This window comes from Chlamydotis macqueenii, chromosome 14 (genome assembly GCF_036417535.1).
Source record: "Chlamydotis macqueenii isolate bChlMac1 chromosome 14, bChlMac1.mat, whole genome shotgun sequence".
NCBI lineage: Eukaryota > Metazoa > Chordata > Aves > Otidiformes > Otididae > Chlamydotis > Chlamydotis macqueenii.
Window position 1 is genome coordinate 11,623,145 of NC_141569.1, and position 27,613 is coordinate 11,650,757.

General features: G+C 45.4%; 1 protein-coding gene across 1 annotated transcript; it reads left to right on the top strand.

The window, feature by feature from the left end:
* Positions 1 to 5,272: 5,272 nt before the first annotated feature.
* On the top strand, positions 5,273 to 19,022 carry LOC104487275 (serine peptidase inhibitor Kazal type 5). The gene is made up of 16 exons (XM_010130179.2): positions 5,273 to 5,393; positions 9,057 to 9,076; positions 9,926 to 10,062; positions 10,240 to 10,300; positions 10,818 to 10,951; positions 11,414 to 11,474; positions 12,481 to 12,617; positions 13,030 to 13,090; positions 13,886 to 14,022; positions 14,480 to 14,540; positions 15,710 to 15,843; positions 15,913 to 15,973; positions 17,265 to 17,401; positions 17,788 to 17,848; positions 18,212 to 18,327; positions 18,833 to 19,022. The coding sequence occupies exons 1-16, from the start codon at positions 5,339 to 5,341 to the stop codon at positions 18,876 to 18,878; spliced, it is 1,419 nt and encodes a 472-aa protein (XP_010128481.1). The 5' UTR covers positions 5,273 to 5,338; the 3' UTR covers positions 18,879 to 19,022.
* Positions 19,023 to 27,613: the final 8,591 nt, after the last annotated feature.

Sequence of the window (27,613 nt, forward strand, 5' to 3'; positions counted from 1 at the left end):
CATGTTAGATGGTGTGCTGAGCTCTGCCCCACCAAAGCTGGAGTTGGGGGCACAGCTGGGAAGGTGTCTGGTGCCTGGAGGTGGGAATTTGTCCAGCAGCATTTCTTAGTCCAAGAGGGTAGAAGTGCAGATGGCATCCTTGAGGCAATGCTGGCCAAGCAGAAAGTTCAGCCATCTTGGTGGCCTGTGGACCATCACCGTATGCTTTTGGGTCACTCTTCTGCCTTGGCTTGAACTTTCTTCCCCAAAGAAGGGGGAAGGTTCAGCCAGTGCCTGTCTCAGGAGTCATCTCCTGCAGGGAGGGGTCCTTGCTTCAGGGTCCTGTTGCTATGGGGATGAAGTGTGAAGTTCTGTGGTGTTGAACAGTTTAAGCAGCTTAAGGAAAAGTGTAATTGCTTTGTGATGTAACTGATTTATGGACAGTTCTAATTAATTTATAATCTGAAACTATTTTAAGATGAAGCCAGGTCTGTGAGCTAAGGGCTCCCTTGGCTTGTTGGGGACAATGCATCTGAGAACAGGGTGGGATTTGTAAAGAGGAGACTGATGGTGGGTTAACAGAAATCTGCTGGCAGTTTGCACGCACTTCCTGTACTTTCATAGCTGTTACTTAAAGCAAATACCTTCTTTATTTGTATGAACTTTATTGCAGGACATTTCCAGAAGACCTTGAGTGAACACACACAGTATTTGAGTCCATTTTAGCTGAGACCTGATCTGTAAACACTTTTTGTTGCAGATAAGGCTAGAGTGACTTTCTTTCAGATTTTGACAAGATTTTACCCAATATCAATTAATTTCACCCCCACAAAAAGCATGGATTTTTTTTTTCAATTAAGCTATCAAATCCTTTTTTTTTTCTGCTGCAGTTAATGAGAATTGATTTTAAACTGTCAAAATGCTTACACATGCATCACATTTTATTTCTGCTTATAATAATAAAATCTTATTTTATTATAACCAGGCTGACGTAAGTAGCTGATAATATTTTTATGCTGTTTTTTAATGTGAGCAAACACTATGATTTAGAAATAAATTATTGCTGCCTATTTCTGTGTGGAAAATCCCCTCACCAAGTACAGTCATGCAGGGTGAAAGTCACCAGTTTAGTTCTGGTTAGCTGTTTAAGGTGATGCAAAATTTGTCTGCCTTGTGAGCTGTAATGAAAGAAGTAAATTCTTGGATGTTATTTATGCAGCCTGAGTACGATGAATATCAGGCAGTAAAAATGTTCTCTGATGTCTGCTCACTGATTCCAGCTAAAATCATGTGCAGGGACATCTACATGATTTCATAGAAGCAGTGCACAATTTGGGGCTTAAAATGAATTCTTGCAAATGAAAATCAGTGCACTTGAAAGCTATTATGATTTGTAGTGATTTCAAGTATTTAGGTTTTGAAGTAATCACCCATAAAACCTGCATTAACTGTGCTCCAGAAGCAATGAACTGATGAAGGCGGTGCCCTGGTAGCCTCTTCTGTCAGTATTTGAGCACCTTCTGAATTTCTCCTGCTGCCAGCAGAAATTATCATCCACAGAATTCACAGCTGGCAATTAGGGATCGTTAGATTCCAAACCTGTCTTCTGAGCAGGCACAGGATGGTGACTCGCTAACACTGCCTGTGCTGTTGTTAACCCTGCCAGATTCAGCGGTGTTAACTCCTTTCTGCTCTCAGCAGCCTGCCCCGTCAATCCTTTCTTCCTTCCAGCCCCCTTTTGTAGGTCGCTCCGAGGGCTTGGTGGTGATGTCTGTCCTGAGCAGCCCTGCATGCGGCAGAGCTCCGGCGGGACTGCATGTGAGTGGTGCCATGTGTTATTTCTGTGAGGTTCCTGCAGTGAAGGAGATAAAAGCTCAAGAGGTGTTGGGGCTTTATTACCCTTTCTTTATGTTTGCTCTTGATTGCCCTTTGTGTTGCCCTCCAACACAGTAATGAGGCCAAAAGAGTCCTCTTCGAAGCTGGAAAGATACCAGTGCTCTGGGGAGTCTTCTGTTTCCTGTGAATTGTCCTTTATTAAGGGCATCTCTTGCCAAGATCCACAGACGCCCTGTGGTTCACAGCACTTTCTGAGGTTTTGCAGAACTGGCCTTATGAATTGATAGCTTTGGTCTCCAGGCTTCTCACCATGGTTGAGTTTTGAACTAAACTGCTCTCTGTAGGGGCCTTGAGTCTCTTGGTTTGTTTTTTTTGGTTTTTTTTTTTTTTCATAAAAGGTGTCAGGTACTTGTGCAATTCTTCAGGGTGTGCAAATGCTGCTCTTGGTGTATAGTGAGGGCTATTGACTCTGGCAGATGCCTCAGCAGACCTTGAACTCTCCGCAGTGTTTCTCAGACCTCTGCAGTCCGTCCTTTTGGAGCCTGGTAGCTCTGCCCACCACGTCCCAGCTGCTCTCACAGCATTATTTGCCTTGATTGTCACAACTTTTACTCCATGGCTCATCTGCTTTTATCCTGGGGACTGGTGAATGGGCCTCTCCCTTTTCTCTCCTTAAGGTTCCTGTTTGGCATCTGTCAGCACATCTGTTCCTTCCTACAAGGGCCTCCCTGCTATGGGGAGCTCTTAGCCAGGCCGTTCCCTTGGGATCTCCTTGCTCCAGTTGCTGGAGGAGCCCTCCTGCTGCTGGCTCTCCCACCAGGATTACAACGTAAGAAATTTCAACGCTTTCCCCTGTATTAAGGTATGAGCAGCTCCACTCAGATTGTTCACTGAAAATGGTAAGATGTAAATGCAACTACTTGCAAATTACAAATCCAGATGAGAATTCATGATTCACCTTGATGCTGAAGGTCCCAAAAGAAACAGTTGAGTGTTAGGTGTAGTAACAACCGCACACTTGGTTTGTGGATGAGAAGCATAGATGATTTCTACTTATATTTCTGAAAAACAGGTGAGTTGGCATTACTGGCTTCTGATCTCAAAGGGCTGGCTTCCTTTCTTGGCCCAGCTAGTGAAATTCTGCAGAAATGATGACAGATGATTCACAGCTGTGACCAGAGGTAACCTGGAGAAGCAGCAGAAGAAATGAGCAGAGTGCCCATGTCCAGGGCCGCTCAGGCGGGCTCTGCAGAGCCTCCCTCTCCTGGCACAACCTGTGAAGGGAAAATAAACAGGTAGATGTCAACGCAGCGTGCCTGCAAGTGGGGATTGCACAAACACAAGGGTGTAAATGCACAAGGACAACCAAAGGTCTCCCTGTACAGCGTGGGTGGGATGTGCTGCACCTTCTGCTCTGACCCTGGAAGGCTCTGCCCTGATGAGCAAACAGCTGGTGGACAAGGCTTTGCTGGGTTGCTCTGTGTGAAGCAGGTGGCTCTCTTGCAGGGTTGCAGCATGGATCTTCCATGGGCACCGAGCAGAAGCCCAAAGCCAAGCACTATGTGAGGGGACAGCAGACAGGTGCTATAGCTGCAGTGATGTTTTCTAGATCCCAATTCCTTCTTTAGATCCTTGACAAGTGTTTGCTCTTCTGTCCCTTTAATCTGTCTCCTATTGAAAACTATTCTTCAAATTTAATAACTTAGTTGGAAGAGAATTGCTGTGATCTTGACAGAACATGCTGAGCCAATCTATTTTAACTGCAGATTTGGTTTGCAAATAATATCTGCTTTCCGATAAGGTTCAGGTGTCATCTCTGTGGACATTGGCAGGAGTTTGCTTGACCATGACAGCTTTTACAGAGTCTGGCAATTAAGTTGTCAAGATACATTTTCCCCTGCCAGGAAGCATTAATTGATGATAGTCTTGGCTGTAATAAGCCCTGGGAGATGGATATTGTAATCAGGATGAATAGAGGTCCTTGTAGTTGAGGCTTGTATTGGTCCAAAGGTCTGGAGTCCTTGACACATGGTGGAACTGAGATAAGGGACAGGACAGGAGATGTCAGGGCTCAGTATGAGGGGGAAGGAATGAGAATGAGATATATGAATAGAGATCTCTCTAATGTCACTAGAGATGAGCGTAGCTGGAAATGCTGGCATTTGGGGAGACTTTAGCTTTGCAGATGAATGCTGCAAATTACTAATATTAGCAGAGCTCCCGGATACGAAAGCAAATAGAATTTTCCATTAGGTAATCCCAAAACCATGTTGTTGTGGGTTTGCTTCTCAAGTGAGAAGGATGTTGGAGATGTCCTTCTCTTAGAAAATAAGACTGGGATGATTCAACACGAGCTCGCTCTGTTTAAATTATGTCAAAAATAGATCTGCAAGTAAGGATTTTGATTATCAAGTACAGAATTTGAAAGATTGAAAGTCAGTGAGAAATTTGGAGAAGACTAGGATTGAGACTAATCCAAAGAATTGCCAAAAATCTCCTTAAATTGTGTTCAGGAGCAATCCAGATTCTGTTACTTTATAGTGAGCAAACCTTCAGGAGAGATTTGAAGAAAACTAAAGATACAAAGTGTAAAGGGATAATGTACACAGTGAATTTTCAGGAAGGAAGCCTTGTGTGGGCTAATGTCAATCTTTGTAAAGTTGGCTGACTTCCTAGATAAAGGAAATACAGTACATCCAGTCTATGCAGACATCAAAAGCATTTGGCCTGCTGCCCTGGGGGATGGCGACACGTAGGCTTGGTGAGGTGGGTCAGGAACTGGCCATGAGGGAGGTGGTAGCACATCAGCAGAGTTATCAGTGAATAGCCAAAAAAGATGGATTTTAGCACCAAATGTAGTATTTTTGCTCCTTGCTGTAGTACAGAAAAAATTGGCACATGGAGCAGAGCACTGCTGAGGTTTTGTTTTTTTTTAAAAAAAAACAAAAACAAAAACAAACCGCCAAAAAAAAACAAAACAAGAGAAAAGCAGAATTTCTCCTGCAGAGCACAAGGTGACCTTCTGGGCTGAAATTGGCTGGGCTCAAACTGGGATGAAATACAGTGGTGAAGAGTGTAAAATCATGCTCTGAGGTTAAATAATGAGGGTTTTTGCTATCAGCTGGCAGCTCAGTTGAAAAATGTAGAGGAGGAGAATGATCTAACTGCATTTAGCCATTCAGATTAGACATGAGCCTGTGATGTGCCGCGGCTGTGTGAAGGGCAGTCCCGGGCTGGGGCAGATCCATCCGGGAGGAGAGGGGTCCTGGCACGCTCCCCACTCCCTCCAGCTGCACAGAAGGCCCCTTCCTGGTATATGTGCCTGTGTCAATCATTAGCTAGAAGAGTAGAGCTGGGTAAATATATTTTTGGCTCTGAATGCTGATGACAGACTTGGAGCGTTACCTAATAAGGTGGGACCACTTGACATCGTGGTGAGCTATATATTCCTGCTCCTACCTGCAGTCTTCCTCTCCCACACAGAGAGCTGGCAGGCTGCACTGGAGAGGTACCTCTGTCTGCCATGATGAGAACGGGGGTTTTCGTGAAAGTGGCTCTAGCCCTTTGCTGCTGCTTAGGTGAGTATTTCCTGGGATATTGCAGGGGTTGATCTAGCTGAGTCAGAGATGAGTTTTTATTTCAGTATAAGTATTTGAGTCTTGTAACGTGGATGAGAGCCTTATTGCATCAATAAATATTCTTCCTGAGAGAGTGTGTAGCAAAAAAATTAGACTTCAAGACTGAGGTTTCAGCAAACCTCATGCAGGCAACTGTTTTAATCTTCTTGGTTTCTCGGAGTAAACTGCAGGAGCAATCCTGGTGCAGGGCAGAAGCTTGCACATGGAAGTACTGTCTGTAAGGGCAAAGTAAAACTGTTAGAAACGGCATCTGTACCTACGTGAGCAATATCAATGCAAACTTTGACCTCTAGGGTTGCTCTGTAAATTTACTGTGCTGTTCCCAGTAACTGAGAGGGATGTGTTTGGAGATGGACAGTGCCAGTGGTCAACAGTCATCTTAAACACGCACGTCCAAACTTTTGAAAGTCAAATATAAAGGCTCTTAGAAGAGGCTAAATTCCAAGAGGACCGAATGAAAAGTACCTCTTTTGCTTCCCTGTAACATCTTAGGGATGGATTAATATATGTGCTCTCCCCTCTTTTATTTTCCCTCAAAAGTGCAATGAAACTTTATTTAGTAACTTTTAATATATCCTATGACCATTTACTGGCATAACGTAAAGCTCCATATTCTCCTAAACCAAGTAAATCCATGGAAGGGCCTGAGAATGGTCACATAAGAATTAGGGCTTCTCACCACAAAAAGGTGGTGGGGTGAATAGCCCAACTGAAGTCCATTTACACCAGTGCACTCAGCATGGGCAACAAACAGGAAGAGCTGGAAGCCATTGTGCAGCAGGAAAACTATGATATAGTTGCTGTCATGGAAAGACGGTGGGATGACTCACACAACTGGAGCGCTGCAATGAATAGCTATAAACTCCTCAGAAGGGATAGGCAAGGAAGCAGAGGTGGGGGGGTAGCCCTGTGTGTTAAAGAGTGTTTTGATTGTCTAGAGCTTAATGATGGTGATGATAGGGTTGAGTGTTCATGAGCAAGCATGAGGGTGAAGGCCAACAAGGCAGATATGGTGGGAGTCTGTTATAGACCACCCAGTCAGGATGAAGAGGCAGATCAAATATTCTACAAGCAGCTGGGAGAAGTCTCACAATCGCTAGCCCTTGTTCTCCTGGGGGACTTCAATCTACCAAGTGTCTGCGGGAAATACAATGCAGCAGAGGAAACAGTCTGGGAAGTTCCTGGAGGGTGTGGAAGATAACTTCCAGACACAGCTGGTGGGGGACGCAACTGTGGTTTGTGCACAGAGAAGGACCTGTGGGTGATGTGATGATTGGAGGCTGTCTTGGGCATAGTGATCACGAAATGGTAGTTTTTCATTCTTGGAGAAGTAAGGGGGTGGGGTCAGCAGAGCTGCTACCTTGGGCTTCTGGAGGACAGATTTTGGTTGACAGAGCCCCTTGGGAGGCAGTCCTGAAGGGCAAAGGAGTCCAGAAAGACTGGACATTCTTCAAGAAGGAAATCTTAAAGGCTCAGGAGCAGGCTGTCCCTATAGGTCATACTGGCAGGGAAGAAGACTGGCCTGGCTGAACAGAGAGCTTTGACTGGAACTCATGGAAAAAAGGAGAGTTTGTGACCTTTAGAGTAAGGAGTAGGCAACTCTGGAGGATTAAAAAGATGTCGTGAGGTTATGCAGGGAGAAAATTGGAAGAGCCAAAGGCCAACTAGAACTTAATCTGGTTACTACTGTAAAAGACAACAAAGTGTTTCTGTAAATATATTGGCAACAAAAGCAGGGCTAAGGAGAATCTCCATCCCTTAGTGGATGTTGGGGGAAACGCAGTGACAAAGGATGAGGAAAAAGGCTGAGATATGTAATGCCTTCTTTTCCTCATTCTTTAGTAGTAAGACCAGTTGTTCTCTGGGTACTCAGCACTCTGAGCTGAAAGACAGGGACAGGGAGCAGAATGAAGTCCCCATACTCCAGGCAAAAATGGTTAGTGACCTGCTACACCACTCAGACATACACAGGTCTATGGGATCCACCCAAGGGTACTGAGAAAGCTGGAGCAACTACTCACCTAGCTACTTTCAATCGCTTATCAGCAGTCCTGGCTAGCTGGGGAGGTCTCAGTTCACTGAAGATTAGCAAATGTGATGGCCATCTACAAGAAAGGCCAGAAGGAGGGTCCAGGGAACTACAGGCCTGTCAGTCTGACCTTGGTGTTGGGGAAGGTTATGGAGCAGGTCATCCTGAATGCCATCACACAGCATGTACAGGACAACCAGGTGATCAGGCCCAGTCAGTATGAGTTTATGAAAGGCACATCCTGTTGGATTAGGCTAATCTCCTTCTGTGACAAGGTGACCCACTTAGTGGATGAGGGAAAGGTTGTGCATGTTGTCCACCTAGACTTTAGTAAAGCCTTTGACACCATTTCCCAGAGCATTCTGGTGGAGAAACTGGCTGCTCATGGCTTGGGCGGGTGTATTCTTTGCTGGGTAAAAAACTGGCTGGATGGCCAGGCCCAAAGCATTGTGGTGAATGCAGTTAAATCCAGTTGGAGGCTGGTAGCATGTGCTGCCTCAGGGCTCAGTACTGGGACCAGTCTTGTTTAATGTTATCAGTGATCTGGACAAGGGGATTAAGTGCATCCTCAGTAAGTGTGCAGATGACACACAGTTGGGTGGGAGCATTGATCTGCTTGAGGGTAGGAAGGGTCTACAGAAGGATCTGGACAGACTGAATCGATGGGCCGAGGCCAACTGGATGATGTTTAACAAGGCCAAGTGCCGGGTCTTGCACTTGTGTCACAATGACCCCATGCAACGCTACAAGCTTGGGGAGGAGTAGCTGGAAAACTGCCTGGTGGAAAAGGACCTGGGAGTATTTGGTCAATAGCTAGCTGAACATGAGCCGGCATTGTGCCCAGGTGGCCAAGAGGGCCAATAGCATCCTGGCTTGTATCAGAAATAGGGTGACCAGCAGGAGTAGGGAAATGATTGTGCCCCTGTAATCAGCACTGGTAAGGCTACATCTCAAATACTGTGTTCAGTTTTGGGCCCCTCAGTACAAGAAAGACATTGAGGTGCTGGAGCATGTCCAGAGAAGGGCAATAATGCTGGTGAAGGGTCTGGAGCACAAGTCTTATCAGAGGCGGCTGAGGGAGGTGGGTTGTTTAATCTGAGAAAAGGAGGCTGAGGGGAGACCTTATCGCTCTCTACAACCACCTAAAAGGAGGCTGTAGCGAGGTGAGTGTTGGTCTCTTCTCCTAAGTAACAAGAGATAGGATAAGAGGAAATGAACTCCAGTTGTACCAGGGGAGGTTTAGATTGGATATTAGAAAACCTTTCTTCACTGAAAGGGTTGTCAAGCATTGGAACAGGCTGCCCAAGGAGGTGGTGGAGTCACTATCCCTGGAGATATTTAAAAGACATGTAGATGTGGTGCTTAGGGACGTGGTTTAGTAGTGGACTTGGCAGTGCCAGGTTAATGGTTGGACCTGATGATCATAAAGGTCTTTTCCAACCTAAACTATTCTATGATTCCAAACTAGTCAACAACAGTCACCAAATTTAACAATTTCATGAAAAGCTTTACGTGTATCATCTCTGCATATAAATAATTTGATTTTTTTTTTCTCTTCCCAATTTTTCTTTCAGATACTGCCTTTGGAGTTGAGGTGAGCAACGGATCTATTTATTCTGTTCTATTCCAGATTTCTGGTAAAGTAGAAACAGTATGTAATTACTCGACGAGCAAGTGGATTAAATCTAATAAGAGCTTGGCTGTTCAAATAATATTTGCCAGTGCATGATTGAATGATATCACCTATTTAATGAGAAATGAAAAGATTCTCCATGTTTTACAATATTTTCAGTCTGTTAAATAAAACAATGAAAGTGAGAAGTGATTATATGATCCTATTATATTAACTCTTAGCCATAATTGAGTTGCTCCAAGCCAAAGGCAGTAGGTTATTTCCTCATGACGAATACAATCTCGAGATGATATGCTTGAAAAGATCAAAGACTGTGATTCCGATATTTTTTTTTTAATCTAGTAAGACCCAAAACCTGCGTTCTTTGCATAGGTTTTCTATATCAGTATCACAGAGAGGAAAACAGCAGGGTTTGTGCGATGGATTAGTCTGCAGGTTCTTCCCACGCAGTTACGAGGCTCCTGTAACTCACTCGAGACTGCAGCACAATTGGAAATGATCAGATTTTGAGCTGAGGCTCTCTGGTGTGCAGCCAGGCTCCCAATTACCAGCTGCCTTCATTAGGCACCGTCTCACCCACAGCAATCAGTCCTCTGTGCCCTGTCTCCTCCAACCCTGGCATAACGAAAGCATAATCAGAAACTTCTGTAGGGAAGATTCACTCCTCCTGACTGCCTGAGGAGACTCAAAATAATACCTCTAATTTACCTCCTGGCAGAAGCTTCAGGTGCGGTGGTGGTGGGAGGCTGCATGGCCATTGCTTTCCGTGCAAAAGATGACGTTGGGGCTGATTCTGTGCTGCTTTCGCAGGTTGATTGCAGCCAGTATTCCAGCGGCATCGGCAAGGATGGGACGGCATGGGTAGCTTGCCCGAGGAACTTGAGGCCAGTCTGTGGCACCGATGGTACCACATACAGCAACGAGTGTGGGATCTGCCACCACAACAAGTGAGTGTTGCTGGAAAACCCAGCAGAAGCAAGGGTCTCAAGGTGAGGGTGGCAGCTTCATCCCCCAAAGATGGACTGGGCAGGGGAGCACCTGAGTTAGCATCTGGGTGCCCACGCTGCCAGCCTTGAGGTGACCGCTGCTCTCTGCGGTCCCTGATACAGCCTGCTTTCTTCCAGGGAACACAGGGACAGCGTGGAGAAGGCACATGATGGAGAATGCGAGCCGAAATCTATTGTGGTAAGACAAAGTCCATGGAAGACTTCAGCTGTAAAGGGTACAGTTTAGACATCACACAAGAGGAAAACAGAATGTGTGCAGCTGGTCTGCACAGCCCAAAGGGACTTAAAATCTGGTGATAACCAGTGATGAGAGGGTTTTTATGGGCTGCCTGGGAGCATGTCTCTGCTTTTCTAACGCAGACTTCTAGTCTCTGTAATTGGGAATAAAATGCAAACGTTGTGTTGGCTGAAGGTTGGATCTCACCACCTGGATAGCTCCAGCAGGATCTTGTTGAAGGATCTCTCAAAATCCAAATCACAGTCCTTCTTGCTGTGACTTTTTTTTTTTTTTCAGCAGGAGAGGATTCCTACAGAACTGACTCTGGTGTTTGATAGTGGAATTAGTTTCATGCTGGATTTGTCCCCAAAGGCTGAGGGATAGTAAGCAGATGATGTAGGAGTGTTATATCTTTATATGAAAATGTGGTTTTGTGTTTTTTTTTTTTTTTCCCTCTCTGTTCCTGCTATTTTTACAGATTGATTGCAGTAGGTACCGAAAAGCTGAAATAGATGGTCACGTCCTGGTAGCATGCCCAAGGATCCTGAAACCAGTCTGTGGCTCAGATAGCTTCACTTACGACAACGAATGTGGGATCTGTGCCTACAACGCGTAAGTCTTGTGCATAGAACATCCTTCTGGACAAAGAGTGACAGTTAAGGCTCTCAGAAGGACTTCTGTAAAACACCAGTCTGTCTTAAGGCAGGTGTCTCTGTAGGTCTCTTTGGAGCTGGCTGCTTGTAATTCTCCAGCCAACCTGAGTTTTCTTCCCCATTTTTTTTTTGTCTGTGCTTGTGAGGGGAATCACAAAAGAACCAGAGGACAACCCAGAGCAGAGCCATGAACAGAACAAAGTGTTACTTGTAACACCTAATTACTCCTAACACTTAATTACTGTGTGATATGGAAACACCATGCATTTGCTGCTACCATCTGTGGGGCGCATTCAAACAAATCAAGCAGTTGTGGTGTCCCACAAGGCGTGTGGGACAAGAAAGCACAGTCCCAGTGCCTAGAGTGTAATAGGAAAAGTTGTTCTCAAGGCTTCCTAACTAAAGTATTTCTTTCTTTCAGAGAACATAACACCACCATTAGCAAAATCTATGATGGAGAATGCAAGCAGGAGATTGTCACTGTAAGTGCAGTAGAAATCAAAGATCCATCTCTTAGGGCTGTTAACAGAATCCTGAGAACCCCACAGATTTCCCTAGAAAACTGCAAGAGGAGCATGATGAGGCTTATGAGGGTCCCAGTCCATGCTTTGCTTTTCTGCACAATGAGAGTGGATTTTGCATCCACCCTGCTCCAAAGAGAGGGTCACCCCATGCACACACCACCAAACGATGAAAGAGAAAGGAGATGGATGTGAAAAGAGTCAGTGCTGCAGAACTCACTTCCAGATGTACTAAGCTGGCTTTTGTGCCCAGGGGAAGGGGAGGCCCAAGATTTCACCTGCCAACATGCTGTGCAAGTTGGTAGTTTTCTCTCTGGAGACCACAAGCATTTCCACCCTTCGCAACAGGGATTCAAAACTCCCATGCTGGTTGCTTTCACAGACATTGTGAGAGTCATAAAACCCCTAAGCATACATATTTATAGAGTAGTTTATTGTCTGTTTGTACAAGGCCTACAGTCTGGTGCCTCAGGAAGAGAAGCTTCTGTATTTCAGCATCGAACTTCTGTGATGTAGAAAATCCATTCTCCAACTGATAAACACCTATTATCTCTCCTTTCAAACATTGTGCTTAACTACAGGGAATCTGAAGTAACAAGTAATCACAGAGGTGGAGAAGTGGGGAGAAAACCAACACAAACCAAAACAGTATTAGTCAGATTTCCAGCTGGTGAAAAATGTTTCCTGCTAAATTCAAGTTTTTTTTTTTTATGAGAATGGACTCAATTTTGTACATGTTCTTCTGCCTGAAGGACCCCTTCTCCAACATTGTCCTTTTTCTTGACTCCTAGAGAGCTAGGATAATATTTAGAAAGCTCATTTCTGATTGAAGGTTTAGCTTCAGTGTATCAGGGCTTTGTCCTGTTGCAGAAAAAGTGGAGGCTGGGGTACAGATTGAAAAGGTTTTGCATGGACTTTTCTCACATAGCAAGGGCTCCACCAGAGCTAATTCTCCTTATTCTGACAGACTGACTGCAGCAAGTACCCAACAGCAACCAGTGAAGATGGCGAAGTATTGGTATCCTGTCCAAGGATCCTGAGTCCAGTTTGCGGCACAGATGGCATTACGTACGATAATGAATGTGGGATCTGTGCCCACAATGGGTAAGTGCCATACGTAGAGCGCTCCTCCTAAGTAGCCAGCAATGCTTTGCAGTCCTGAGAGGCATCCTTCTGCATTTCTGCTTATGCCTGTTTCTTCAAGTCTCTTAGAAGCTGGATTGGTTTGGGATTTACCTTGAGTTTCCTTCTGACAACTTCTTTCTGCTTATGAGGGGAAATCTTGAAAAGTCAGATGGCAGCTCCTTGGATTAGTCTCTGGGCCGGGCAGTGACTGAGCAGAGGAAGAAATAATTCAGAATATTGTTTTAAATTGCATGTTATGAGAAGATGTGATGCGCTTGTTAATGATTAGAGTGATGTAGCTAGCCTGATACACTCTTATAGAGTCTGAAGCTTTATTTTGCACATGACTGCAACCATTTAGATCCTCAGCTTTGTTGTTTTCCTCTTCCAGAAAACACAGGACCCATGTTAGCAAAAAGCATAACGGAAAATGCAGACAGGAGACTTCTGAGGTAAGTATTCAATATAAGGCATATTTCTCCTCTTAGCTACGTCAACTGAAAGGTTCCCTGAGGCTACCTCTACTCTGAAAGTGAGCTGGCCTGAAGCCTGGCTTTCTCCACCTGCCTATTAAGTCTTGTCAGTCCCTTGTTTTGAGGATGCATACAAATCCCATCTGTCCTGAGGCAGGTGTCCTCTGGGCCCCCCTTGCCCGCACAGCCCTGGCAGATGGGTGGCATGGAAGCTAGGCCCAGAGTATTCATTACAAATTCATACCTACGCCAGCCTTTGGGATGGGGATATATTCTGGTATGCGGAGCACACCTGCAGTTTTGAGCTGAGTGTACCAGTCAAAAAGTCCTACAGCTGGTCTCTAGGACGTGCCAACACATGGATGTGGAACTTGATCAGTTTGGGCTTAGATCTTCCTTTGAGGATGTTCTTCAAATGCATTGTCAGCAAAGCCCAAATTCCTTCACTATTTTGATGTTTATATCTATCCTGCAGAATGAAGAGAGAACTATGTTTTTCTCTTTGTTTGCTTTTCTGGCGTATCTTGCATTTGAGATTGACTGACCTACTTGCCCAAGTGATTTGGCACCTCACAAACAATGCAGTGCTGTGCAGTTCCCTCTGTGCAAGAAAGGATCCATGCAGGACTGACTCAGCCTGGTTTTGAGAGAGCTGAGACGTAGCACTGGTGTTGTCTCAGCATCCCAGCATAAAAGGCATGGCAGGAGGTTATGCTGCTGTTTTTCTCGGAGAACAAGGACTTCCCCCAGGTTTGATGCTCCTGCATTTTGTAGATTGATTGCAGTAAATACCAACGAATAATGATTAAGGGTGCTGAAGCCTATGTACGCTGTCCGAGGATTCTGCTCCCAGTCTGCGGCACAGATGGATTTACTTATGACAACGAATGTGGCATCTGTGCCCATAACCTGTAAGTACGGCACACAGGGCTTCATTTTGGAGTGCCTAGCCACGGTTAGTGCTCCAGACGGCTTTTCTTTTGATACCAACATATCTACGTGTCTCTTTCTGTTTCTCTTTCAACCTCCTGAAGCCCCCATCACCTTGATTTTGTTCCCTGATGCTCTGTGCTCCTCCTCGGAGCCGTGGGAGAGCCAGCTCTCAATCCGAGCATGCTATGGGGGCTGTGGTGTTTGGGCAGAAGAAAGAGTGGATGGGGCTGCTGCATAGCACACACTGAGGAGACCTGATAGGTCTGTTACCACTTAGGATTACGCTTGCTAATGACTGGGAGAAGCTGGTTCGTTAGGCAATCAGATGCCTCCTTTGTCGTATATATTGGCTATGAGTTTGGTTTGCTTTCTGTGGCATCGGGGTGTTGCAGGGCTTAGGTGGGGAGCACGCTAATGCCAACCTTTGCCTTTCAGAGAACACGGGACTCATGTTAAGAAAAGCCGTGAGGGAAGATGCAAGGAGGAAAGTACTCCTGTAAGTGTAACGAACTATAAAATAAGCATCTCCTACTCTCCCAGCCTCCAGAAGAGCCCAGACAGTCTCTGGGTGCCCAGAGAGGAGATGCAAGGGGCTGGTGCTGCGGCTGCGGTTCAGCGGCTGCTGCCGACGTGCTATGTGCAAGGGCAAGAGAGATGGGAACAGGCCGGCACTTCGGAAACAAAATGTCCCGGTACTGCCGATCGCTGAACACAAATCATCAGAGGCAGCCCAAGAACCAGGCAGCCCATTTTAGCCCAGTAGGAGAGGGAGACAGAAGGCTGTGTTAGATGTCCGTGTAATCATTCAGTGCTGAGATTTCCATTGCACTAGACAGGCAGGTTAAAAAATCCTCATGCTCTGGTCAGCCAGGAAAAATCTGCTCCCAGATATGCATATAAAAATAGCTTTATTATCCTGCACAGTGACAATATGTGCTGATAATATCTCAACACATTTATTCTGCTTATGCAGAGCAGCTCTAAAGCACCAAAAATAACTTAATGCCTCCTGAGGGACTGCAATATATTTTCTATAGTAAAGACACACTGCTACAATGCTGTCTTTGCTTTAATTTGCTCTTGGACCATCTGGGAAAATAGGGGTAATGAGACACACTGCATTGGGGAAACTATGGAAAATGACAGTGAAGCGTCAGCAATGCTTAGCTAGTGTAGCCTGACTTCCAATAGGTGTTTGTGTGTGTGTGTATATATATATATATCCTCAAATATTTACACTGTTAGATTTTGTATACCGTAAATATTTTTGCAACAGGAGCTGGTGAAACCCTTCTTGCTGCTGTTTTGAAAAAGCTGAAACAAAACCTCAGATTTAGTTAACTATGTCAAGGTGAACCTAATGTCAAACACTTTAAATCAGATTCCTTGGGTTAAACGCTTGCTTCAAAATTTGCATACATACTAGTCTGGGAAAATAATCTTTTTGGCCAGCTGTTCCTTTCTTCCCTCTGTTAGGAGACAATACCAAACCCAACTACAATTACTTAATTCATTTCTAATGGGAGACTAAATGTAAAAAAAAAAAAAAAATTCTGTTTTTCCTCTAGCAGAAAAAAATCTGGAGGGTTAGAGTGAGAAAACTGCAGATAAGGCACTGTTCCATCTCCCAGCAGCTGACCCAGCATTGTTATTTCATCTCCCCAGGTTGACTGCAGCACATACCTGAGCAACACCAAATCTGGGGAAGCCATCGCAGCCTGCCCCTTCATCCTGCGCGAGATCTGCGGGACAGACGGCGTCACCTACAGCAATGACTGCGCGCTCTGCGCCCATAACATGTAAGGTCACCCCCCGAGAGCTCCTCAGCATCAATCGTTGAGTGTTTTTAACTCTACTTTCTCTTCCAGTGAGTTTGGAACCAATGTTGCCAAGAAGCATGATGGAAGGTGCATAGAGGAAGTTCCCCATGTAAGTGAAACGTAAAGAAAAATAAGAGGTTGGGCTGGTGCTGATTTTATAACTTGAATAAATGCCTCTTGGTTTGAGTGGTGTAACCTCCCTGGGGGTCACAGCCTGTGCTGTCCATCCTTCTGCGGGTGAATATCACCCTCCCGGCAGTGGGAACGTTGTGCGCTTCCTGCACGCAGTCAGGAAAAAGGAGAGGACAGGTGAGGAATGAGTTATGAGACAGCATAAATGATTTAAGGCTTTACAAGAAGAAATCCCTTTCCCACAGCGGTCTGTCATACCTGCCTCAGGAAGTCAGCAGTCTATTTTGGCAATATGGGGAGGGGACGCAGAGGACCCAGGATACCTGGTGCCTTCTGGATGCTTGCATTTTACAAAGGATGTTCTGCACAGATTAGAAAATTGCCTATTTTGAATGCTGATACCTAATGTATCAGGGGATTCAAACCCCTCTCTGGTTTTTGTTTTTTTTTTTAGTTTGTTTTGGGTTTTTTTTTTGTAAATGCAATGTAATCTAATGTACACCAACAATAAATCTTGTAAAAATACCAGATTAACTATATTTGGCCAGCTCTAAACTATTTACACTCACTGGGGAATAGAAGAACAAAGTCATCTCATTAGCATGTGTTTGAAAGCGTCGACGTCCCAAGTCAGATATTTCATTTCTATACAAACAAACTATGAAATGTCACTCCTTTGTTTCCTGAGTACGCTCTGTGCTCAGGCTGGGTGAGATACATAAATCAGGGAGGAAGAGCTCACACTGGAGAAACAGGGAGTGCTCAAACGCGAGGCCAGTTCTTCAACCGGCGTAAATCAGCTTCAACTGCTGTCAGTCCTGCTGGTAGATTCCAGCTCTTGGAGCCGTCCCTTTGCAACAAAAGATCTGTCAGCACATCTCCCCTCCATTCTTGTGGGCCATGAAAAACACCTTGGTGGCAGTTGGCCCTCGTGCAGGAAGTGCATAAATCATGCCATTGTGATTTGCAGATTATTTTTGAGCTGCATTTTGTAATATCCCGGTGGGGTTCAGCGAGGTATAGGGGCATCATGATAAATACAAAGCTGAATGAGTAATGTCTACCTTCAAGCCTTGATTCAGTCTTCTCCAGCATAAGGCTATGGAAGGAAATTGCTAGTTTTCCATGAAGAATGAGTTAATATAGAGAACCATAATTTGTCCTACGGCCGATCCTAAAAGGCAGAGGCGTAAGCGGGGGGGTTGTGCCTGGGCGCCCTTTCACAGAGCAGAGCCTGTGCCAGAGCTTTTGCCGTTTTTATTCCTCAGCTCAACTGCAGCCAGTACCCAACTTCCATGCTGAAGGACGGCAGACAGCTGATGGCCTGCACGATGATCTACAACCCCGTCTGCGGTACCGATGGTGTCACTTATGCCAGCGAGTGTATGCTGTGTGCCCACAACCTGTAAGTACTCGTCCTTCTCCCTGGAGCGTTCGCAGTGGTGGTGGTTGGATCTGTGAGTGCCAAGTAATGTGCAAGGGCTCTTTCTGAAACTCTGTGCTGGATGGGTCCTTGCTGTCTACCCTCATTTTCCTGCTTGCCCTGGTTGGTGTTTGACATGGGTGCTTGACCCCAAAGCCCCACAAGGGGAGATGCATCAGCTGGGGAGAGCGTTATTCCAAAAGACACATGCCTGGTCCATAAGGGCATGTTCTTGTTAGTGCTATGCTGTCAATGCTAAGCTAGTTTACCCCAAAATCTCCTGTGCACTGTGTGGGAGTCAGGTTTGTTCCTGCGCTGCAGTTGTAATGGGGAAGGTTGTGGCTAACAAGAGTCTCTTCTTCCTCCAGGGAGCATCGGACCAATATCGGCAAAAGGAGGAGTGGACGCTGTGAAGAGGATATTACAAAAGTGAGTGGGAAAGGATGGGAACAAAGAGTGAGGTTCAGCGTCTGTTACACTCATGGGGGACTGTCCTTTGCTCTGGGTTACAAACTGGGGGAGCAGTGGTGTGCAGATCTGAGGAGATCCCTTGGGAATTTCACACGGGTCATAAAACAGCCAACATCCATCCCATTGCTCTGTAACAGTGCAGGAAAAGACGTGGCAGTGAGCAGAAATAGTACAAGATCACATCTGCCACCGGGAGGAAACTTTGAGTTGGTTGTTGTGATGTTACAAACAGTTTAGTTTCTCTTTGGGGTGTCATTTCTTACGGTGAGGGGGCGATGGTTTGCTGCCAGGCAGAGACTCATGTCTATCTTTTGTGTGCAGGAGTATTGCAAGAGCTTCCAAGAAGTCTCTCCTATCTGCACCATGGAATATTTGCCCCACTGTGGCTCTGATGGCAAAACATATGGCAACAGATGTCTCTTCTGCAATGCCTACCTGTACGTACAAGAGTAAACCCCTTCCTTCCATGATCAATTCCTGTTCATACTACCAATGCAGGGCTATTTTCACAATGCATTTCTGACTAACTGCTTACGGGCATATACTGGATATTTCTGGTGCACCATGACTTGTGCAAGGAGATGGGGTGGTTTTTTTGCATTTTAAGGGAAAATATGAAGGGCCAATTTCTGTGATCTGTACATGGCCTCCTGTTTGTTAACTTCAAAGATATTTTACTCGTTTTCACCAACACGTATTCTGTCCCACAAACTCATCAGGGCATGTGGAAAGTACTACACCAAACCAACTGGATTGTGTCAAATGTGTGAAACCTTTAATCTTTCCCTTAAGGATAATAATGAAAGGGAGTATTTGGGCTTTTGAGACTGTTCTTTATCTCCAGGCAGCACTAAGCAAACACTTTGGTCAGTGAAGTGAAGAATCAGGCTTCAGCACTGAATATGCTCTGTGTCTAATCCTTCTCTCTCCTTTCCTCACCAGGGAAAGCAATAGGATTCTCAACCTTGTGAGTATGACTGAATGCTAAGTCTGTGCTGGAGTCCAGCCCAGGAAGACAAGCTCCCTTACGTGTGACTTCCCACGGGCTGATCTTCCCCAGCAACTTTCCTTCAATTTGTCCTGTTTCCTTATCTCCTGAAACACTTGTTCAATAAACTCACTTGGCAATGTTTCTCTGTCGTAAATCCACGTCTCATCACTTTTGCCCCTTCTCCCCACTGACACGGTACTTCTGGTGGTGCATATGTATTTTTCTGTTGGTATTGTTCTCTACCAAACAACGTGGGTAAATCTTTTCCCATGTGTCAGTGCCATCCCTGCTCTGATGAGGGCCTGGCCTCCCCTTGGAGCTCCCGGGCACTTCCTAACTCCTTTGAGTCAGTATTAGTTTCATCTAACCATTAATATCTCTGTACAACCTGATCATGGACTCCATCTTCATAGTCAGTGCAAGGACACGTTCACCTCAAGGGCATGGTCCGCCTCCTCCACAGGGCAATGTCTGTGACATGAGTAGTGGTTTGCTCTCAGGAAGAGCACTTTCTTGCTGTGGGCTAGAAAGGGAAACTGGCTGCCTAGCCAAGAGGTGCCCCTGTCCTGGTTCCCACTGCCTGTGTGACTTGTCCCATGGAAGAGGCAGCAGCTACTGTCAGGAAAGGTGATCTCAGCCTGTCTCTACTGAATTTGTCCTCAGTGTCGAGTGCTGTTATAGGATTTAATCTGCAGGAGAGGAATGGTGATCTCCTTTCAGAGTCACAGGTAGCAGAAATGTCCACTCACCAAATATCTTGATTTATTAATGTAACAGAATATCTCCAGGACTGGTGGGCAGAAATCACTCCTGGGGTGAGGGACAGCCCTGGTACATCATTGCAGCTGCCTGCCTTCTAAAGCCATTTGGGAAGGAAAGCATGTGGGGGTTCACTTGTGACCAGTTTTAACCAAATATATAACAAGTCATAGGAAAGAGGTTCTGCCTAATGGTCATGTTTTGCCTACTTTTTTTGAGGACAGAGAGCTCAAGTGAGCTCTGTATCTGGTGATACAATTGGTGTCCATATGGACCTGGGGGCTGCATTTCATCTGTTGGCAACACAGCTACAGCCACTACCACTCGCTCTGCACCAGGTCACCAAAGCTATTGCAAGTCCAATATTTCAGGGTTGAAGGATTTCATTTGGACTACAAGCTAGCGCCTCCTTGATTCAGTGTCCCATTGTAGTTACCAGAGAACAACACAATTCTTTGGAAAGTCACTCTCTGAATTGTCGGCTAGAAGAATAGGCTGAAGGCAAATATTCCTGACTTGGAGATTCTGTGGGTATTGTACCGGGGAATGAGGCCGTAGTACCTCCGTGCCATTAGTGTCCGTGGCTGGCATGCACTTTTCAAGACGATTTGTGACTAACAATGGCTTATTGTACTTTTCTTGGGTCTGTGTGCTAATGTCAATGGTCCTTTGGTTTATATAACCTTTTTGCCATTTTCTGTTAAGGTGTTTTTGCAGAACATGCTGCTTTAGTCTTGTTTAAGTGTTAGTTGGTTATCCTCGGGGATAAGACCTGAATAATTTTCTGTGGACTTTGGCAGACTTTCAGTTGGACTTAGCTCAGCTTTTGCAAGCCTTTGCAGTAAAGCTGTCAAGATCCAACAGAATGGCATTAGCTGGGCACAGCCGTGCCAAAGCCTCCTCTGTGGAGCTCATTGTCTGATGACACCAAAGGCAAACATGAACTCAAGGATGCACAAAGCTGAGATTAAGGCAGAGCGGTCCAGGGAAGAAGCCAAACTGGTCATTAGACAGAGGTTTCTGTGCAACGTTCGCCAGTAGGTCTCGTGTAAAAGTGCGTAATGGAAGAAATGACTAGAACTGGCCCAGAAAATGGGAAAAGCCTGACATTGGAATTTAAACATCCCCCAGGCTCAGGGGGTGTTTTATGAAGCAATATGACTCTAAAATTAGGGCAGCTGCCTTCTCAGGGACAGAGCTGTTTTCTGTGCCTTGGAGTTGTTTTTCAGCTGTTCCAGGGTTACTCACTGAGTGCGTGTTAATTAGATTATTTCTTTCTGCTTTGTGTTGATAAGGAAGCAAGGGTCAGGCAAAGATGAGCACATTCAAGAGGAAGCATTGAATTTTTGTGGCTTAGGAGAGAGGTAGAACATTACCAGGTTTGAAGTGTCACTAAGACTTGAAGGGTGGTTGTAAGGTGTGGTTGACTGAGCTGGGTTCCTGCTTGGCCAAAGACAGAGGAAAGGCTGGATAGATGGACAGAGAGATTACTGCACTGGGGAACATCAAGAGATCATCTCGTGAGCTCAGTGCTTGCCAGACTGCAAATATACCCAGTAATGGTCACCAGTGTGAGCGTAACAGATACTTTGGTGCTGCTCAGCCCGCTGCTCCGTTGCTTCTCAGGTGCGTAACGCTGCAGAGCCCTGAGGCTGGCTTTCTTACTCACCTTGGCCAAAACTCTGAGCAGCTTCGGTGTGGTCAAGTTACTCTCAAAAACCATTCAACTGTCATGCTAGGAAAGCATGTTTTTTTTTTTAACTTGGAAAGAGGCCCTGAAAGGATCAGATGTGAGCATGGATTGAGCCCTGCCTCAGTGGACTTTTATTTTCCCACTCTTGCCGTAAACAAAAATAGTTGCAGGTGCAGCCTTATACCCCGAGTCAAGGATGCAGTGATGAAAAAAACTGACTTTCCAGTGCCTGCTTTGACTGCAACATCAGGCATCTCAAATTTACTGCTGAAAGCAGCTGGTCCTGCTCCACACGCTGCCTTGTAGCCACGGCTGCAGCCCTTTGGCTCCACAAAGCAGCGACTGAGCTCCTGTCCCAGGCCAAGGGCTGACAGACTTTGTTTCACACTGGTAATGGTGCAGCCTCAGGATTAGTGACTTGTAAACGCACCGGTACATATTGCAGAGGCAATATTTTAAAAATACAAATGTCTCCTCTCCTTCCTTGTTTGTTTAACTTATCTTTATGGCCTTATCAATGTTTTCTGAGTCTATAGTCATTTTTCTCACAACACAAAAAGGAGGAAGAATGAGGTGAATCATTTGGTTCTTGGTTGATAAGTAAGATTTAGAAAACAATACTTAGTCTTTTTACACTGAGATGAAAGATTTTTTTCACCCTTTATCAGCACTTACCCATCTGTGACTTGAAAAAAAACCAACCCCACAACTTTTCCTTGATAGTATCTGTACCTGAACTTCATTCAAACACTTTCCCAAAAAATCTATACCTTTCAAAATTATTTCTGATTTGCCTTATTTTAGCTTTTTTTTAAATATACTGCATTTGCTAAAGATGCATGTGGATGGGCGTAGATACTCTGTCACTCTCTTGAGGGGTGCTTGAGAGTGACAAGGCTCATCCCTCTGATTTTTTTAAATTATTCTGTTTTCAGAAGAATAGTTAAATGATTCTTTAAATCACTTTTATAACTATATGCTCCTCAAAAAAAAAAGAGATCCTGAAATAATTATACAAACTCATTTTATCACTCACCCTGGCTGTTAGCCAGGAATATAATCCTAGTATCCACTCCTTTCATCCATCAATATGTGCACACTCAGAGACGTTCATTCTCTTGTTGTAATTTAATGTTTGATACAATTTTATTTGGTTCTTTGCCATGCTCTGGGCTCTGGCTGATGAAGGAGTAGATAGGAAAAAAGCAGGAAGCAGCAGCGGAAGGGAGCCCGTCTCCAGCTGGCAGACAACCACTCAGCCTGGGAGGATTTTTCCAGATTTTCACCAGCTGAGGTGCAGCCCCATAAGTTTAAACATACTGTGAATTTGCAAACAAAGAACGTTCACATAGTGTATTGCTTCCTGCCTGTTTTTCATTCATAGAAGTAAAACCTTACTTTCATTCAAGCCCCCTGAAGAATGAGGAGTGTTTGGAAATTTATTGCTTCAGACTCTTTTCCTCCCTTCCCTTTAAAGCTGGGCTGTAGCAGGCGCCCCGGGGGCTTCGCTGAGGATGGCTCATCAGGGCCCCCGGCCAAGCGCCAGAGCAGATCTGTGGCACAGATGGCTTCGCTTACACCAACGAGTGTGGGATCCGTGCCCATAATTTGTCAGTTCGATGCGAAGAACGTGCTTTCTGAGTGACAGGGCCCCAGCCCCTGGCCTCTCCCTGTGCTTTTCCAATTTATCCTCCTTTTCTCTCTCTTCTCTTGCTGTTTGTGCTTGGGGGGAAATCGTGAAGATTTAGCAGAGAAAAGAAAACAGCTGAAGAAAATGGAGTGGAAATCCAAATGACTGCAGCATTTTCAGATGGCACTGGTTTGTTGACCAATAGGATTATAATGGTAATAATAATATAGGATTATAATGGTCAGAGACAGTGAAACCACTTCATTGTCAGTGGTTAACTCAGATGAACTCTCCTTCACTTTCATCATTTGGGAGCTTTATTTACATTCTCAGCATCCGTCCCCCTTTGGGAAAATGGTTGTACTGAGTCTTTAAAGGCAAACTTTCCCTTCAGAGAACGTGGGACACCCGGGGACTCGGGAACAGCAGTGACTAAGAAGGAAGGCAAACCAAGAGGCAGCCTGAACTTGCATTGCTCTCTGTGGCAGCATCCCAAGTCTCAGCCGGATGCTGAGCAGGCAGTGTGCGATTGGACGTAAGTGATACATATACCTTCTGTTGACATTTTATTTGGCAATGATTTAGCGCTAGCTTTCTAATGTTGCTGTTCTCCACAGGCTGCACTCAAATATATAAAAAGAAGGATGGCAAAAAGATGCAAAATATAAGACACGTAGCAGAGATATTTCCTTGCTATGCAAGCATGCACAAACAACCCTCACTGACAGTGCTAGGGAAGTGCAGCATCACCTGTTTCAAGACCAGAAAAGGAGACACAGAAAACTTCTGCAATTAGCAGTGCATTCAGCTTTCCTGCGACAAGGATTTCTGTCAGGCTGTAAATGGGGCACAGTGCCCAAGCCAGGGGACGTAGGGCCATATGATCAGGTACAACATAATGGTTGTCATGCATGTACTAAGATATCAAGTAAATAACTGCATTACTTGGCTAGTGCAACCGTTTAGAGATGGTAGAAGTCCTCCTATCTACCTCAGTGTCTGTGAAACAGTAAAATCCTGTAATTCAGCAGCATGCTCCTTTCTGTCAGCACCAGTGGCGCTTAACCCATGTCCAGCTGCAAAGAACCAGCCAGTGGTCTCATTAAAGATCGACTCTGCAGAATAAATGAAATTCTTACCCTTTCTTTTGATGTTAATAGTGAAGGAAGGTCAGCGGTTATGATGCTAATAGTCCATCAGTTGTAGATACTCTTTCCATCCAGTTCCTCCTCTTTCAGCCAGGTGCTCAAGTTACAGCACCATGATGCATCCCATCTCTCACCTTGCTCTCCCTTTCTTTACCGCCAGGGAGAGCCGTGGATTTTCATTCTTAGCCTGTTGCATCCTATCCCTCACAAAGAAAATCCCTTGTTGCTGCTTTATTTACAAGCTCTTTCTTAAAATGCAAACTATCTTTCCCAAATCCCAGAGATTCCTGGTTTTCTTCCCATAAATGAAAACAACCACCTTCATTTGTCTTTTCCAAACATCATTTCTCATGTGAATTTTTGCTAGTTTGCTGGCTGGTAAGGTGAGATCTGTGTCTGTTTTTGTTTGATGCTTTACTTGCTCCTGTTCTGCATTGCCCTATACTGCGGTTTCACATGGAAAGAGAACTTTGCCTGGGGTGTGACACACTGATGTTTCTTGGGGCAGTGAACAGGCAGAGTGATGCCTCCGAGTTCCCGTGGCAGCGATGGGCTGACACCTGCAGGAAAAGCTGCTTTGCACTCCTGGTTCCTTCCTCTCATATGGGGTTCGTGCAGGGGTGATACTCTTGAAATGTTTATCATCTAACTTAAAAACCACTTCAGAATAATTTCTCTCTTATACATGTCATTATCTGTGTACGAACTGCTGCACCTCTAGCTCCCTCGAGTCGGGCAGAGCCTCAGCCCACCCTGTGTTGAGCTGGCATCAAGCAGGTCCCAGATCTGGGCCCAAAGGGCTGTGGAGCTACAGGCTGCTGGGGATCTTGTTCACAGACCTGGGGCTGGTCCCTGAGTCTGAGGCGTTGGCTGTTTACTCAAGGAAATTCTTCCTCAGTTACCTACTACTCCAGACAGGGCTCAGAACAATTGTTATTCCAGTTCTCCTGACCTCTGATCAAGATCATAAAAGGAAGCTATAATTTATTTACAGCCGGTCTTACTCAAAACGCACAAACTTGGTGTGTTACTTAGCGAGAAGAGGGAGATGTAAACAACGAAGGTTAATTACCCTCTTGTCAAGAACACTTTGTGGTCTACAGACATGTCTGTCAGTCTTATGAAACAGAACTGAGGGGAGCGAGCACTGAAGGCAAGTTCCTATGATAAATTAATGAGACTTGGCAGCTCACTGTGAAGAGATGATCCCTGAGCTTCATGGGAGACTGTAACCTGTCTCCCCAGCCAGCCTGGCCGTAGCCTTCATACTGTAGTTGCATCTGGGATGCTCATCCCTCTGCAAGCATCCTTTCAGTGCAGCTGTCCAGGGATCAAGCGATCTTCCTTGAGGCCTTTGCATTCCTCTTTGCTGCTCAGTAGCATGCAGCAATTGCTCATCCCAGCTATACCGAATTACTTTTCCCAGCCTTGCTAGTTAGTCAATTAAAATATCTTTCTTCTGCCTATAAGCGTCTCCTGGCAATGGCACTCTTCCATGGCTCGCGTAGCTGTCTGAAATCCAAGGGACGCCACCACGATTCCCCTGCCATGTGACGTGGTGACGTGCATGCTTCTAGATGACTGGTAGCTTGAAAATGCCTCATCTGCTGTCCTTTGGAGATGTGTTCAACTATTCCCCTGATTTATACAACCTCAAAGCAATTTGCTTTTATGGCAGAACACGCTTATTCATTCTGTTTTAACTGCGCATTGAGCTATAAATAATGCCTCTTTGCAGATAGGAATCTATTGAATTTTTTTTTTTTTCCTATCGTTGGAAGATTTTCTCCTGACCTCAGTTCCTGAAGGAGACTTTCCCAGCCTTAGCAGCGAAGCGGCCAGATTGACTTTCTCCTGCCGGGTGGTCATGAGCAATGTCAATCCCAGGTCGGCTGCTGCTTCCCCGTACCCACCTCCTCATTGCTGCTGCTTGGGCTGTGGCAAAGATGAAATGAGCACTCAGTGATGCACAGCTGAGATCACTGAAGTGTCAGGAAAACTGATTAAAACAATGACTTCCTCTTTCTCTGACCAGCTGCAGGATAACATCTGCTGCATTACTTCCAAACCACCTGCCCTTCGGTATGTTCACTTCAAAGAATAATAGCCTGGGCCATTGTCCAGCCAAATCTCCCGCTGTTTAGTGCCTCCTTTTTCTGCTGCTCATTCTAGCATTTTCCTGCTTCCATGTAAGTAACTCTTGCCCTGTGCAATGGAGCCCTGACTTGATGTCCTCATAGAATCATAGAACAGTTTGGGTTGGAAGGGACCTTTAAAGGCCATCCAGTTCAACCCCCCTGCAAGGAGCAGGGACATCTCCAACCTCGGGTTGGAGCTCAGGTTGCTCAGAGCCCCATCCAAGCTGGCCTGGAATGTTTCCAGGGATGGAACATCCACCACATCTCTGGACAACCTGGGCCAGTGTTCCACCACCCTCAGTGTAAAAAATTTCTTCCTAATGTCCAGTTTGAATCTACCTCCCTCTATTTTAGAACCATTACCAGTTGTCCTATCACAACAGGCCCTGCTACAGAGTTTCTCTCCATCTTTCCTATCAGCCCCCTTTAGGCACTGGAAGGCTGCTGTGAGGTCTCCACAGAGCCTTCTCTTCTCCAGGCTGAACAGCCCCAACTCTCTCAGCCTGTCCTCATAGGAGAGGTGCTTCAGCCCTCTGATCATCTTTGTGGCCTCCTCTGGACTCGTTCCAACAGGTCCATGGCATCCAGAGCTGGAGCACAGCACAAGCTGGTGAAGGTGAGAAGTGGAGGTATGTCCTCAGAGCTGATGCTGCTGAGACCCACATCTGGTTCAGCCTGCAGCACAGCCATGAAGGGCTCTTTTGGCAGCTGGTTTTCTAGGGTGCGGGTAACTTTGCTGTAGGGTTTGAATGCGGATGCTCTTCTGGGGAAGTGTTGTGATGGCAGGGGTCTGGGCTGTTGCAGAAGTGGAGACACTTTGAAATCACTGAGAGCTAACAACGTTCTCAAATTTAAATAGCTTAGTGTGTTTTTTTTTCACAATTATTACAATCTACTCTTTTGTTGTAGATGTCATCCCTCACTAAAATGTCCTGGGAGCTCTTTGTGCCACTTACGTGTGGCCCTTTAGCAAAGGTTGTAGGAAAACTCTGAGGCTTCCCTCCTGGGTCATAGAGGGAAGACAATATATAGAAGAATTATGTTCCTTCACTAATAAAAGCTATCTATAGGAGACAGCATTATGTAAGTACCATATATAGAAAATAATTCAGGTTGGAAGAGCTCTCTAGAGATCTCTAGCCCATCCCCTGCTCAAAGCAAGGCCAAAGTCAAAGTCACCTTGGTGTGCTCAAGGCCTTCCTTGTTCAGCTGTGTTGTCAGTATCACCAAGCAAGGACGTGCATGGCCTCTTTGGTTTCTGTGCCACTGCTTGACCACCCTTGTGGTGAAGGATAATTCCTCATGTTCAGTCAGAATTTAATCCTTTCGCTGTGCAGCTCTGAGAAGAGCCTGGGTTTGTCTTC